The following is a 15,914-nucleotide window of genomic DNA, read 5'->3' as shown; positions in this document are numbered from 1 at the left end:
ACTTTGATATCTACAATTCTGAGATTTTTAACTGAATGAGCTGCATTTTGAAATCTTCAACACCCATCCACTGAAATACAAACAAATCCAAGTCACTTTCGTTGAAGTTCTCAGGTTTAATTAGAAAGAAAGCATTGGGCCAAATCGCTGGAAATCTTGAAATCTGTCAGAAAATTCTGATTCCAGTTCTTGCATGTACATTCCAATCTCATCAACACTGACAGTGCAATGTGTCGATAGCTCTTTTAAGTGTTGGAAGTAGCGGAAAGTCAAAGTTAGAATATTCCAGGAAAAAAACTGCTAGTTTTACAACAAATGCCTTCCAGGCTTCATAAAGCTCCAGAACCGTTTGCCCTGCACCCTGGAGACAGAGGTTGAGTTCGTTTAGGTGAGCGGTGATGTCAGTTAGAAATATGGGCTTACACAGCCATTTGTCATCATCCAGTTTGGGGTAGTTTTGTCCTTTTTCCGACAAAAAGGCCTTGATTGCATCAAAATAGTTTACAAAGGGCATCAAAACCTTGCCATGACTTAGCCACCGAATGTTGCTGTGAAGTGGAATGTCGTTATAAGCACTGTCCATCTCTTCTAGCAGTGCTTGAAACTGTCTGTGAGTCAAAGCAGATCGAGCTACAAGGAAATTCACAATTCGCACCACTGTGTTCATCACATTATTAAGCTCTGAATTAGAAATTTTAGCACACAGGTTTTCTTGATGGATGATACAGTGAAATTTGACTGTTAGGCGGCCAATTTGATCTTCAAGTAACTTTACAAATCCCTTCTGTGTTCCGACCATGGTAGGAATTTTTCTGATGTCAATTCCTTATTCTTCAAAATGGCTTACAAAACTTACCGCTATATCTTCCCCCTTTGTTGTGCCATGCAGGGGTTTTAGGCAACAAAGTTCCTCTTGGATTTCATTGGAAGCACAATATCTTACAACAATTGCCAAACGTGGAATGTTGTTTATATTCACGCTCTCATCAACTGAAACGCTAACCACTGCTGTGTCTTTTAATGCTGTTGTCTTCTTTTTGTTAATGTTTTCTGCCATTTTGTTTATGAGTCTCTCAATTGTTAGAGCAGAGACAGGAATTTCTTTTATTCTAGATATGATCGTATCTTTATTTAGCAAATCATTGAATAAAACCTCCGAACTACTGAGAAAAACTTTTTATATATTCCCCATCTGTAAACGGCTTTCCGTTTTTTGCAATGCACTGTGCAATCTTGTAACTTCCTCCTGTAGCTTGATTTTTACTTACACTTAAACATTTAAAAACACTGCTTTGCTTCTCATATCCTAATACTGCGTTTTTGATAGATTCAGTTTTGTCTGCTTCATCAAGAAAGGTTTTCTCGTGCTTCGTTTCAAAATGTTATTGAACACTTGATGTGCGACAAACAACACTTTCACAACAGAAAGCACAAACTGCACGGTCCTTCTTTTGAATAAATCCAAATGTGTCTTTCCAAGAAGGCTGAAATGAACGGACATCTAACTTTGCTTTCTTAGGAGCTGACATTTTGTCAAATGTACCCCTCAACTCACAGTGGTGGGAAAAAATGGTGACAGAGGGCAAGCACAACGTCAAACGCAGTGCGCTGTTCCACATGGCCTGATATAAGCAGCAAACCAGGACTTAAAAATATCCCAGTGGCGCTGGAACGATTTTTAAGGTGGGGGTGCTGAGCTTTGCCCCCTCTTGCCCCTGTCTACATCCCTCACTACCCCAGGCTGGGGCCAGTGGGCCACAACTGGGGCCAGCTGCAGAGCACTGGGCCAAGGCCAGGAGCAGAGCCCCAGGCCGGCGGCCGGTATCCCAGGCCAGCAGTGGGCTGAGCGGGGCCGGCAGCTGGTATACCAGACCGGCAGCGGGCTGAGCAGGGCCGGTGGCCTGGACCCCAGGCCAGCAGCAGAGTGCCACTGAAAATCAGCTCACATGCTGCCTTTGGCATACGTGCCATAGGTTGCTGACCCCTGGAACACATAATGCAGCTCTTCTCTGTTTTACATTTTCTTAATCAGTATTTCTAAGCTGATTTTATATTTTAAATGTACTCTTAAGCCTTCATAAAGTAATCATTCCAGATTACTACATATTTAACTCATTGAAACAAAGACATTATTTTAAATGAATCAGTCGCAGAAGTGGGCAAACTATGGCCTGCGGGCCACATCTGGCCCACGGGACCCTCCTGCCCAGTCCCTAAGCACCTGCCCTGGGAGGCTAGCCCCCGGCCCCTCCCCTGCTGTTGCCCCTCCCCCACAGCCTCAGCTCACTGTGCCACCAGCACAATGCTCTGGGAGGCAGGGCTGCGAGCTCCTGGGGGCAGCGCAGCTGCAGAGCCCGGTGCACTGTGCTGCGAGGCATGTGGCTGGCTCCAGACGGGCGCCGTGGCTGTAGCGCCGCCAGCCACCGCTGCTCCAGGCAGCGCGGTAAGGGGGCAGGGAGAAGGGAGGGTTGGATAAAGTTCAGGGAAATGGTCAGGGCGATCAGAGGGCGGGGAACAGGGGGGTTGAATGGGGGCAGGGGTCCCAGGTGGGCAGTCAGGAAGGAGAGGGGGTTGGATGGGGTGGGGTGGGGGGCGGTCAGGGGATGGGGGGTGGATGGGGCAGGGGTCCCGGGGAGGGGGGAGAGGCGGTAATAAGTAATTTCATCTGCTGCGTGCGTAATCTGGTCCCCAGTAAAAGATGTGTTACTATCTTTGATCTTAGCCAGGAGACTGAAAAAGAGGAGGCCAAAACGATGACAGTGAAAAACCTTTTTCCAGCCCAGCAGTGTGCATTCAAACCTGCCCGTAAAATATTTCAAATTAGATGCTCATATTTTATATGTTAACACAGCAGAAAATGCAGCTCAGACAGTTGGGAAACAGGTGCTGAGCCATCCCAGTAGCATAGATTTAGTCTCTACAGGCGTGGACCAGAGCTAACTATCACCACCCACTACTTGTTCATGGCAAATGAGAGAGTGGCATCACCACAGTATGTAGGTCCCAGTTGTCCACAGAGCAGAAAGTGCCACTGGGCCTCTCCCCGCTGTCTGGTAGGCTCAGGACAAGGACTGACTAGCGTAGAGCTGGAGCACGGTGGTGGAATGTTGTAGAACACGTTCAGCTGGTGCCATATCTGCTCTCTGGTTGAGTAACACGCGTGATTCAAAGCCCCCTGTATTCGCACCACTGCAATAATCTTTGTACACAATATGCCTTGTGAGCGATCGTTTGCAAACTAACAACTCACTGCTCACTACTATTCCTGCATGAGGTAGATACACAGTGGGTATTAAGAGTTGTGGGTAGATGCAGAAATTATGACTAAAGTATATTTAAACCAGGCATGGCAGGCGGAGCTTGTGAACAGGTCTGCCCTCGACAATGGATCCAGTTTGCTTCTCTGGCTCGCCTGGTCATCAAGCTGAGACAATGAAGGTCCATTGACAGATCAGGTAAATATCACGCTAACAGGTGGGGGAGGAGACAGCACAGGGCGGCCTATGGTGCAGTCAGAGCACACGGATGTTTGTTTTTAAAAGAGACATTAAATATTTTAATAACCTTTCCAAGTTAATATAATACTGATAAAAGGTGCCCCAGTGACAGCCCTGCAGAACAAACTGTTTACTCACAGATGACGGGTTGCTGCACAGCAAGTCTCCCCCACCTTCAAGTGCCTGCCCTGCCCTGCAGAGCTCCACCCCAGAGCGGGGAGGGGAGTTCAGTCTCCATGACTTCTGGGCAGAGACTGATAATCAGGAGGCCACTTAGTATCAGCTGGGGAGCTGGCCTGGGGAGGAGGGGACCCGTGGCTCACACGGAAGAGGCTATGAAGGGGGGAGTGTTAGGGGTAGGTGAGAGGCTGTCCCCAAGGCTCGGAAATGCTGGGCAAGTACTTGAACCAGACATTGGCCATGCAGCTCATGGCAGAGCAAGGGCAAGCTCCTCTCCGACATTCTCTCCTGCTCCCTTCTCCTGGGGTCCCATCCACACCACTGCTCCGGGATCCCATCGAATTGGGAGGATATAGGGGGCACCCGTACAGCCCCACACTGCTGTATCCCCACCCACTAGAGCCAGCCTCTGGGTCTGCCCCACCCTTCCCCCCCACTATGGCTCCCTTGGCATTATTTTTTCTCTGCTTAAAAAAACGCTGCGAGACGTTAGCTAAAAAATATCTCCCGGACGTATTTCAAAGCATCATCCTCGTCGTCCTCCGTGTCTGTCCTGCTAGCACAGCCCAAAGCATCTGGCTGAGCGTGGGGCCCGGGGCCTGGCCTGGGGGTGCTGGCCCCGCCACTGCTTGCTGGACTCCACCGAGGCTCCGTCGGCGTTTGCTGGCCTTCCTGCTCCCCTTCGGTTTCAGATGGAACGTTCACCTCCATTTCCTTGTATTTACAATTCTGGCACAGAAACAAACCGTATGTGTCCATAAAGCATTTTGTCCCAAGCGTGTCCCAAGCCAGAGGGAGAAACACCCATCCCCACCGGCACCAGGGCCACAATCAACGGAAGGCTGATCAACAGCTGCTGCATCCCACCCCACTTAACAGCACACAACACACCGGCTTAGGCTGTGAAGAACATCGCTCTGCACCACTAAAGCTGCAGGAGAATTTTGGACAGTTACCCAAGCTACAGTTTGGTGAGGACGCTGCAGTTAACACCTGTGCACCTTCAAAGAGTGTAACGGGGTCTTTAGTGCTCAGAGGGAACAGGGGGGTTAATCTCCTCAGGAATAAAGGATTCTCCAGGAGTGAACAGGAGAACTTTAACAGTCAGGAACAACTAAGGGCCAGTCCTGCAATCACAGCCACGTGGGCTGACCCATGCACCCATCACTGAAGCCGATGCACAAGCTAGGGTCTGCATGCAGCGATCTAACTGCAGGATCAAGGCCACAGGAAGTGGGAGACTCCAGGCAGAGAGCCCCAGGAGCTGCCAACCTAATGAGAGAAATCTGCTGATCTGCCATTAACATCGTCTCCTGCAAGGTGTGTGAAGTCAGCACTGTACAAGACCGAGAAGGAAAGCACAGCACTTTATTCTCCAGACCCGCGCACACACTGCCATCCCCCACCCCTGGCACAGGAAGGGTCCCTGTGATGCAGGTGATGGAGAGGGAGAGGCAGACACGCGTAGGGGGCAGGGGTGAATTGTAGTATTCCAGAGAAACCTCCCCCCCTCAAAATAAATAATTATTGGGAATCACGCTACTAAATCCTGTTAACCAGGTGCCCTCTTTCTGCACCACCTTCTTGCTGATTACAAGGGCATGTGTGTAAAGAGGACTTCTTTTCATGCATTTACTTATCGGCATTCCTATGGCCCTCCTCACCACAGTCTGAGCATCTCAAATGGTAACCCTCACAATGCCCTGGCGAGGGGGGTGTACCATTATCTCCACTTTCTGAGGGTAAACCGAAGCACAGAGAGATTAAGTGGCTTGCCCAAGGTCATGCAGGAGTGTGACACAGAGCATGAAATAGCATGCAGACTTCCCAGGTCTTTGCTTCAACCTCCAATCACCCATTCTCTCCTCCTGCCTGACCCATTCACTGTTGTTGCTTACATCACAACGCTTCCAGGGGGGCGTGATACAATATTACACATGCTGGACCACGGCATCACTGAAATGGAGGCGGCTAGTTACAAAGGAGAACACTTCCATTTAGCCTCCCTACAGTGAAATTTCCCCAAGGGAAATGGTGGAAGCCAGCCATTTTAAATTAGCCTGGGCAAAAGCATCAGGATAGGGACATGTTAGGAAACTGCTGAATTGACAGGAAGATGGACCAGCAGGCCTCACTGCTCACCTCAGCCAGGACCCCCAATGCCACATCCACCAGCTCCGCTTCGTTCATACAATAGATAGTCACGGTCCTGATCAGGCCAAGAGGAGATCAGAAGAGAAAACAAAAGCAGGGATCAGATGGGGAACACTGTCATGGGCAGAAATGTGAATGCTGCCCCGGTGGAAACACAATCAGCATAGGAAACAGCAGAGGAATGTACTCATGGGGGAATTCTGCACCACTGCATAATGCTGAATTTGTGCAGAAATTAATTGTTTTGGCATAGGCGCGCGCACGGGGTGTGCCGGGTGTGCCCGGGCACACCCTAATGCAGGAGTGGGCAAATGGCCCCGGGGTCTGCGCTCCCCGGCCGGAGCGCCCGGCCGAGGACAGCAAGCTGCCGGCCTCTCCCCCGCCTTTCTCCTTCCCCATGAGTCCTGCCGCCGCGCGCGCAGCGCTCTGGGGGCCGGGGCTGCACGCTCCCGTGGGGCAGGGTTTGGCTCCACAGGGAGGCAGTTACCTCCCCCCTCTCCTGGAGCCATGCTGCCCCGTGTGCAGTGCTCTGGGGGCCAGGGCTGCGCGCGCTCCTGCGGGGCTGCGTTTGGTTCCGCGGGGAGGCTAGAAGCCTCATCTCATGCCATGGTAAGGAGTCCGGGGCCAGGGGGGTTGGATAAGGGGTGGGGGGAGTCAGGGTACAGAAAACAGGGTGGGTTGGATGAGGGTGGGATCCCGGGCGGGGGTGTTAGGGGCGGGGGGTCTCTGGAGGGGGCAATCAGGGAGCAGGGGGGGTTGGATGGAGCATAGAAGTCTCGGGGTCTGTCAGAGGGCAGGGGTAGATAGGGGTCAGGGGACAGGGAGCAAGGAGGGTCCTGGGGGGGGCAGTTAGTGGGGGGGCCTCTGGAGGAGGTGGGCAGGGGACAAGGAGCTGGGGGGGATTGGATGAGTTGGAAGTTCTGGGAGGGGCTGTCAGGAGGCAGGGGTGTGGAGAGGGGTTGGGGGAGGCAGGGAGCAGAGGGGGTTGGATGGGTCGGGAGTTCTGGGGGTTCTGTCAGGGGGCGGAGAGCGGTTGGATAGGCGTGGGAGTGGATAAGGGTCGGGGCAGTCAGGGGACAGGTAGGGGGTAGGTCCTAGGGGGGCAGTCAGGGGACAAGGAGCAGGGAGGCTTAGATGGGTGGGGTCTTGGGGGGCAGTTAGGGGCAGGGGTCCCAGTAGGGGGTAGTCAGGGGACAAGGAGCGGGGGAGTTGGGGGTTCTGAGGGTGGCAGTCAGGGGGCAGGAAGTAGGAGGGAGTGGATGGGGCGGGGCTAGGGCGGGGCTCCCTGGGTGCACACCCTAATGAAATGGGCTGCGCATGCCTATGGGTTTTGGCACAACATTTCCTTCCCCTCCCACCCCCCCAACAGAAATGGGCTGCAGAGCTGCTGGATGCCACTAGGGGGCGCTGGAGCTGGCAGAGCCTAGCTCACAATAGAAGACACTGCGGGGGGAGGAGGTACGGGGGGGAGGGGAACTGGAGGGTTCCTGGCAGGTGCAGTTGCCGGCATGTCCTGAAGGAAGGAGGCAGCATGCAGGAAAATCCATACAAGCCCCTCAGGATCCAGCATCAGGCTGTTTTTCCCTCTGGGTCCCTGGGCTCTGTGGGGGAGGGGGTGCAGGTGTAGGTGTCTGGGCTGGGGACCCCCGCAGCTGGGCTCTGGGGGGAGGGGTTGTGGGTGTCTGGCCCCCCTGCTGGGCTCTGCGGAGAGGGGGCAGAGAAACAGGAACTGGGTTATTGAAGGGGTTTCAAATATAATTGAAACTGGCATGATTGCATAGTATTATTTTGACAAATAAAATATGCAGATTTTAAAATATTGTGTGCAGAATTTTTAATTTTTTTTTGGCATAGAATTCCCCCAGGAGTAAGGAATGTCTGCACCCGGAGTCATTGTAATGTTTGCCTTTGTTTCTACAAGTTCCTGTTTTTCAATAGGAAGTCAGAAGCTGGAGCCTGGCTGTCCTCTCACACCACTTTTACACCAGTATAAATCTGATGACTTGGGTGGAGTTATTCCTGATGTATATCAGCTCAGAGCAGAAATCAGAACCCTTCTGGATCATTCCTTTCTGTATATTTTCATAACCATCATAATCCCTTACACTTCTAAACACAACAGTTATCCCTGCAGGATTGCAAAGCACCGTACAGGCTGGGGGAACAGGGCTCCTGTACAAATCCAGCAGCAGGGATCGAGTACCAGGAACGCTGCACAAGAGGGTGGGAAGTAAAGAATAACATAGCTCAGAGAGAAGGTAAATACCCAACAAGGAATTCAACTATGGCTCCAGCTTTTGTGAAGAGTGTAATAGCCAGAACCGGCTGGTGAAAGCCATCCCGCCATCCCTGGGGAAGATCACCGTCGACTCAACCATCCCCGGGACAGACAGACGACTGCGACCAAACATCATCGTGACCAACGCGGAAAAGAAGAAGGTCCTCATGGTAGACGTCATGGTGCCATTTGAAAACAGGTCACCAGCCTTCCACGAGGCCCAAGCATGGAAGGTGCTGAAGTACACCCCGCTGGCCGACACCCTGAGAGCCCAGGGTTAGGAGGTCCAGATACACGCCCTGCTTGTGGGAGCCCTGGGTGCATGGGACCCCCCACAACAAGCCGGTGCTGAGAGCATTCGGAGTCGGTCGACGCTATGCCCAGCTCATGGTGTTTGACACCACGAGGTGATCCAGAGACATCTACACAGAACACATCATGGGACACCGCCAGTACCAGGTTGAGTAACTGAGACCGCCGACCAGGAAAATAACCCACTTCCTTCCCTGACGAACCAAGGGACGCACCCCACCCATGTACTTATTCTCTACACCAATATCGACTTGGACTCTTAATACATTCCATGGGTGGCGTACCCGAGCCCACTTATCCACTGACGCTTTAAAAACTCCCACACCCCAATCTGGATATATGCTGGTTATTTGATATGTATGTACCTCGTGAACCTTGTAACCGATACTCACAATCCCCCATAACCCAAGCCCGACCCCAGATGTACAGTACCTTCCCTCTTAACTTGTGTAAATTTGATTTTAAACATTAACTTTAATAACATTTTTAGATCTAGGCAAACAGATCTGTGTTTTCCGTTTCTCCTGAGAGATGGCAGCACTGCCCGCCCAGCGCTCCCTGCAGCTCTGACACAGGGAAGAACACCCTGACTGAGCCTCCAACTCCACTTTTGTGTGATACCCTCCCTTCTCCTTGGGGGTTTCCTAGCCTAGCGCTGACCAGGCCCAATGGTGCTTTGCACACAGGAGCCAATGCGATTGCAGCCCCAGGTGGCACAGCTGCACAAAGCGCTTACCTTGCCACAGCTGGCTTCTTCGCCCTCTTGGCTCTCACTGCTGACATAGTCTTTCTTGGCTCCACTTCCCTTGCTGCCATCCATGGCGGGAGGACCCTCTTCTTTGCCTTCCACACAGCACTTTCCATCTCTTTGCATTAAAAAAAGGAACTGACACACAGTCAAGACTCAGCCATTCACACAATTCAGAATTCACCAATGTTCCTGATTGTCTGGTGCTGTCCTATGCACACTCCCTGCCCCAAATAGAAGCATTCATTAATCCACGGCTAATGCATCAAGGAATGTGCGTAGGTCCCCGTTAATGTCTTAAAGGGACACTGCCAAAATAAATATATATTTCAAATAGGGCCGTCAATTAATCACAGTTAACTCACGTGATTAACTCAAAAAAAATTAACTGCAATTAAAAGCATTAATTGCGATTAATCACACTGTTAAACAACAGAAGACTAATTGAAATTTATTTTTTTTATGTTTTGCTACATTTTCAAATATATGTATTTCTATTACAATACAGAATACAGTACATGCTCACTTTTTTATTTTTATTGCAAATATTTGCACTGTAAAAATGATAAACAAAAGAAATAGTATTTTTCAATTCATCTCATACAAGTACTGTAGTGCAATCTCTTTATCGTGAAAGTGTAACTTACAAATGTAGATTTTTTTTTGTCTCATGACTGCACTCAAAAACAAAACAATGTAAAACTTTAGAGCCTACAAGTCCATTCAGTCCTACTTTTTGTTCAGCCAGTTGCTAAGACAAACAAGTTTGTTTACATTTACAGGAGATCCTGCTGACTGCTTCTTATTTACAATGTCACCTGAAAGTAAGAACAGGCAAATGCAAGGCACTTTTGTAGCCGGTGTTGCAAGGTATTTATGTGCCACATATGCTAAACATTCATCTGTCCCTTCATGCTTCGGCCACCATTCCAGAGGACATGCTTCCATGCTGATGATGCTCGATAAAAAAGTAATGTGTTAAATTTGTGACTGAACTCCTTGGGGAAGAATTGTATTTCTCCTGTTCTGTTTTACCTGCATTCTGCCATATATTTCATGTTATAACAGTCTTGGATGATGACCCAGCACATGTTCATTTTAAGAACACTTTCACAGCAGATTTGACAAAACGCAAAGAAGGTACCAATGTGAGATTTCTAAGGATAGCTAAAGCACTCGACCCAAGGTTTAAGAATCTGAAGTGCCTTCCAAAATCTGAGAGGGACTAGGTGTGGAGAATGCTTTCAGAAGTCTTAAAAGAGCATCACTCCGATGTGGAAACTACAGAACCCGAACCACCAAAAAAGAAAATCAACCTTCTGCTAGTGGCATCTAACTCAGATAATGAAAATGAACATGCATCTGTCCACTCTGCTTTGGATTGTTATCAAGCAGAACCTGTCATCAGCATGGACGTATGTCTTCTGGAATGGTGGTTGAAGCATGAAGGGACATGTGAATCTTTAGCGCATCTGGCACGTAAATATCTTGCGATGCCGGCTACAACAGTGCCATGAGAAGGCCTGTATTCACTTTCAGGTGACATTGTAAACAAGATGTACGCAGCATTATCTCCTGCAAATTGTAACCAAACTTATTTGTCTGAGTGATTGGCTGAAATAGGACTGAGTGGACTTGTAGGTTCTAAAGTGTTACGTTGTTTTATTTTTGAATAGTTATTTTTCGTAAATAATTCTACATTTGTAAGTTCAACTTTCATTATAAAGCAATTGCACTACAGTATTTGTATTAAGTGAATTGAAATACACTATTTCTTTTTTTTTTTTACAGTGCAAATATTTGTCATCAAAAATAAATATAAAGTGAGCACTGTACACTTTGTATTCTGTGTTGTAATTGAAATCAGTATATTTGAAAATGTAGAAAACATCCAAAAATATTTAAATAAATGATATTATATTATTAACGCTGCAATTAATCACAATTAATTTTTTTAATTGCTTGACAGCCCTAATTGCAAACAAACTTGGGTTCTCTCACCACCTAGGACTGAAAGCATTTTTAGAAGATCTGGTTTACGTTTAGCCATTGCCAGTTACTTATTGCAGTTCCCTCATCTTGACCAGAAGAACTGGTGTTTAACTGTGCACGAACAGCAACTAATTTCTAAGGCCCTACCAAATTCAGGGTCTATTTTGGTCAATTTCATGGTCATAAAATTTTTACAATCGTAAATTTCATGGTTTCAGATATTTAAATCGGAAATTTCACAGTGTAGTAACCACAGGGGTCCCGAACCAAACAGGGGTCATGGCGGAGTCGCAAGGCTAATGTTGAGGGGGGCGGAGGTCACGGTATTGTCACTCTCACTGTTGTGCTGTTGCTAGTGGTGGCACTGCCTTCAGAGCTGGGCTCCCAACCAGCAGCCATGGAGATACCTGCAGCTAGGGGAGATTTCTGAATATGCGTCTGACCAGGCCCTGGAAGCAGCCTTTGCAGGGGAAGAGGAAGCCCCCTCCCTTCTAGCCCATCCAGGACTAGCATCTGGAGACCAGTGCACAGTAAGTGCCCCCAGCCCTGCCCCTCCCTCATACACTAGCCAGATTTTATGGGTGAGATCAGATTTCACGGTCTGTGATGCATGAATTTGGTAGGGCCCTCCTAATTACTCCTCACCCTTGTCGCTTAATCAGACAGGTGAAGCGATGAGCCCCAGGCCATGAACCTAATCAGGATCAGAAGCTCCTGAATGCAATTCCTGCACTCAGACCACGTTGCCTCCCCTCATCAGATTTTTCCAGTCCCTGGGCACTAATCAATTGTGGCTCTGATTAGGCTCACAACTCTTCCGAGAGAAGATTTATATCCTCCCCCTGCCCTCAAATGTTTTCATTCAAAATAATTTCATGAAACATTTTTGTTCACATAAGGGCTTGTTAAAGATGGACTGCTTTACAGGTGCACACGTTACTACAGGGAGGAAAAAACTAACCCAAACATGGCCTACCCTGGATGGGTTAAGAACCTTATGAGAACAAGGGTTTGGATCCACCTGAACCAGCATTCACCACGTGTTCCTTATACACCCACCAGAGGATGCGCCTGTACCTCGAGTACAAACCCTCCTGCAGCAGGCTGTGCCCCACTGTCTTGGCAAACACTCCACCAAAGCATGTTTTAAAAAGTCTTGAATTCAACTGAGTACAGAACTGGCTCCTGCTCCTTGCTTTTGTGCCTTGTTTCTGTCTCGCCACTGGGCCCCTGGTTCTGTAAGCTGGCTCCCACAGAGTAAGGAACTTGGGTTGTCAGGCCTGGGGATGCTGGACAGAGGAGCGGCGGGCTCAAGGAGATGTTCTGCTTGGACTCCGCTGCTAATGCCTCAGCAGTGGGTGCTACCACCTGGCCCCCAATGATCTCTTCACCCTGGCGGCCTCCTGGGCCTCAGATGGCAGCAGGGATAAGGGAAAGGTGCATAAAAAGTTGGACTCTGGGTAACAGCTTTTGCTTAAAGCCTCGCCTACGTTAGGGAAACTGACACCACTTCCTACTGGTTACAACACGGCTCGACCTCAGACCTGCCCGAGATCAGTTCTAGCCTTGTGGAGCCAGGCAAGGAGTCACCTTCCCATAACGCGGCCAGGATCAGACTGAGCTCTGAAATGTCTCACTGCTGAAAACACACAGCAAAACCCACCAGCATCACAGAGTGAGACCGGGGGGGGGGGGGGTGAAAGCTGGCAAATGTGCATCACCAGCAAGGCTGGTTTGCCCCCACAGATCTGGTGCGGAAGACAAGCTGCTCCCGGTAGGAGCAAACACACATCTCCGGACTCGTCCGGCCTCCCTCCAACCCGCTTACCCCAAGGAAGGGCCTTAGGCCAGCTGCTGGCAAAGGGCTGGGCCCCCGGGAGCGCCTCCAGCTCTCCTGCCTTCTCTAGTGATGCTGAGAGGCTGCCTTGGGAAGCCCAGACGCCATCCGCAGGGCCTGCTTGTGCGGCTGCCCGCGTTTTCTCCGGAGCTCGCTATGCACACGAGAGCATTACAGGCCCGCAGCTTTTCCAAGCACCGCCCTCCTCCCCGGCTAGAAAGCGGAGTTACACCGGGCTCCGCCTCGCCCTCTCCCCATTGGCTGGCGACTGAAAAACACTAACGCGTCAGAGGGCTGGACAATCGCAATAGCACCCCGGGAAATGCGGCTGCAGATCTCCCCTGGCCGCTGCACTCCCCGCGCTCTGGGTGGGGATGCGCGCTGCAGCGCAGGGGCGCGGGTTACTCCCGGGGACTTCAGCCCAGTGCAATAGCGCGGCTGCCCTGCGAGCAGAGCCCGCCCCTCTCACTCCGTGGCGAGCGCTGTGCCCCTGTAGCTAGGGTGCCCCATCCACCCGCCGGGCGGGGGCTGTTTGTGTTGCAGATTTAGGCTGTGCCCTCCCCAAGGCACAGGCTGCTGCAGGGAGAGAGACTTTGCTGACGTGATTCCACCCTCGCAACCCGCATGGAAACAAAACTGCCTGGGCTGGTTCTCACTGTAATTAAACTAAGGGTACATCTACACTACAGGGGGGAGTCGATTTAAGATACGCAAATTCAGCTACGTGAATAGCGTAGCTGAATTCGACGTATCGCAGCCGACTTACCCCGCTGTGAGGACGGCGGCAAAATCGACTTCTGCGGCTTTCTGTCGACGGCGCTTACTCCCACCTCCGCTGGTGGAGTAAGAGCGCCGATTCGGGGATCGATTGGGACGCGATAAATCGATCCCCGAGAGGTCGATTTCTACCCGCCGATTCAGGCGGGTAGTGTAGACCTAGCCTAAGAAGGCAAGTATCAGGAGGTAGCCGTGTTAGTCTATATGCACAAAAACAACAAGGAGGAGTCCGGTGACACCTTACAAACAGATGTATTTGGGCATAAGCTTTCGTGGGCTAACACCCACTTCATCATCTGCATGGAGTGAAAAATACAGTAAGCAGTACAAATGGACACATCAGACATCAAGAATTGTAACATTCAAAAACCAGTAGGAGAGCACTTCAGTCTCCCTGGACACTCAATGACAGACTTAAAAGTGGCCATTCTTCAACAAAAAAACCCTTCAAAAACCAGACTTCAACAAGAACCTGCAGAACTGGACACCATCAAATTAGGCTCAAATAAAGACTGGGAGTGGCTGGGTAACTGCAAAAAGTAACTTTCTCTCTGTTGATACTCACACCTTCTTGTCAACTGTTGGGAATGGGCAACGTCCACCTTGATCGAATTGACCTCGTTACCAGTACAAAAAGTAACTTTCCCTCTGTTGATATCACTGGTCTACAATTTTTGAGAAGTTGTCTGCTTCAGAGATAAAATGTGCTATTTATTATGTATTTTGATGTGCTGAATTCAAATATGACAATTAAAACAACTGATTGACTACTGTTTCTAAGATATTTAAGTTTTTACATTTTATGTCTATGTATATTGTGTAGATAGTAGAGTTTTAATCATAAATTGTAAACCTAGGTCTTTTCATGTGTTTATGGTTGCTTTACATGATAATATTTCACCTGTCCTGTTTATGTAACACTTTAAAAATCAGCAAAAGGGTTATATAAATAAAATTTATTATGAAACAAAAGGCAAAAAACTATTATGTACATAGTTTAGTCCTATTCAGTGTCTACTCGGCGCTTCTTGGCTTGTCTCTTGTATTCCCAACTGGAGGCACCATGCAGAAGTAACAATTGCTGGTATGATCTGTTGGCTCTCTCCAAATCATTGGCACTGCAAAAGGCATAGATTTCCTTTTCCTGTTCAACCACTGACGAAGATTTGTTGCACAAGTGTTGCAGCATATGTGTGGGGCCCACTTCTTGTCCTGATCTCCAATTTTGCAGCCAAAATAAAGGTGATAGGCTTTCTTAACCATAGTGGTTATACTGCACTTTTGGGATGCAAAAGTCACTTCACCACAAACAGAGCAGAAGTTATCTGCACTGTTCACACAAGTACGAGGCATCTCTGCTCACTTTGGCTAAACAGAAATGTGTCCCTTTGCAAAATCAAACACTGACAAATAAGAGAGCACGACACTGTATGATTTCTAGAGCTGATATAGGGCAATTTGTTCAGCAGAGTGATGTAAGCTTCATTATGATTGCATCATCCATGACTTCTAGGAATAACATGATGCAATTCATATCATGTATGACGCAATACCAGCTTCAGATTGCATCATTCATTGTTTTGCCTAAAAAGCAAGTACTGTCCAAACCCAGTCATAGATTTATTCATAGATCCAGTCAAAGATGTAGTTTAGACATTTCTGGTTTAAATTGAGATCCCTTCCCTTTATAACTCACTTATCCTCTGCCATTCCAAAGTCAAGGGTCGTATATACTGACCCAATAGCATATCTTGAAAACTAGAGCCAATCAACAATTTTAAGCATCATTTTCGTTCTCTGTGACCCAGAATTAGTAAAGTTTGACTACATTTATTTCAGAAGCATTTTGGCTGTAGAGCAGTGTATTCACCACTTCTTGTCGACTGTTGAGAATAGGCCACTTCCACCTTGATTGAATTGGCCTCGTTAGCACTGACCCCCACACACACTAGATAAGGCAACACCCATCTTTTCATGTGCTGTAATATTTATAGTGCTTACTGTATTTTTCACTCCACACATCTGATGAAGTGGGTTTTAGCCCATGAAAGCCTATGCCCAAATAAATTTGTTAGTCTCTAAGGTGCCACAAGGTCTCCTCATTGTTTAAGTGACACTTCTGTCCCTACCCCTTTTCCA

The 15,914-nt window shown here is 48.9% G+C and overlaps 1 protein-coding gene across 2 annotated transcripts; it reads right to left on the bottom strand.

Moving 5' to 3' along the window:
• Positions 1-3,528: 3,528 nt before the first annotated feature.
• Positions 3,529-13,225, bottom strand: CYREN (cell cycle regulator of NHEJ). Of its 2 annotated transcripts, none has more exons than XM_034773928.1 (4): positions 12,990-13,225; positions 9,158-9,307; positions 5,820-5,886; positions 3,529-4,406 (listed from the first exon to the last, which is right to left on the bottom strand). In XM_034773928.1, exons 2-4 carry the CDS (start codon positions 9,283-9,285, stop codon positions 4,167-4,169), a joined length of 435 nt encoding a protein of 144 aa, XP_034629819.1. In that variant the 5' UTR covers positions 9,286-9,307; positions 12,990-13,225; the 3' UTR covers positions 3,529-4,166. The 2 variants fall into 2 exon arrangements, with proteins under 2 accessions (XP_034629819.1, XP_034629810.1); XM_034773919.1 differs by having other exon boundaries at positions 9,158-9,287; positions 12,990-13,224.
• Positions 13,226-15,914: the final 2,689 nt, after the last annotated feature.

The sequence above is a fragment of the Trachemys scripta genome, chromosome 1 (assembly GCF_013100865.1).
Source record: "Trachemys scripta elegans isolate TJP31775 chromosome 1, CAS_Tse_1.0, whole genome shotgun sequence".
Lineage (NCBI taxonomy): Eukaryota > Metazoa > Chordata > Testudines > Emydidae > Trachemys > Trachemys scripta.
This window is presented reverse-complemented; position numbering and strand designations above follow the sequence as displayed.

What these genes read in the sequence shown, in the direction of transcription:
- CYREN (XM_034773928.1), bottom strand. Translation starts at nt 9,285, where the DNA reads ATGGAAAGTGCTGTGTGGAAGGCAAAGAAGAGGGTCCTCCCGCCATGG. An exon ending in AAGAAGCCAGCTGTGGCAAG is followed by an intron (nt 5,887 to 9,157) that starts GTAAGCGCTTTG and finishes TGGCCTGATCAG; the next exon opens with GACCGTGACTATCTATTGTA. An exon ending in CATTGGGGGTCCTGGCTGAG is followed by an intron (nt 4,407 to 5,819) that starts GTGAGCAGTGAG and finishes TTTCTGTGCCAG; the next exon opens with AATTGTAAATACAAGGAAAT.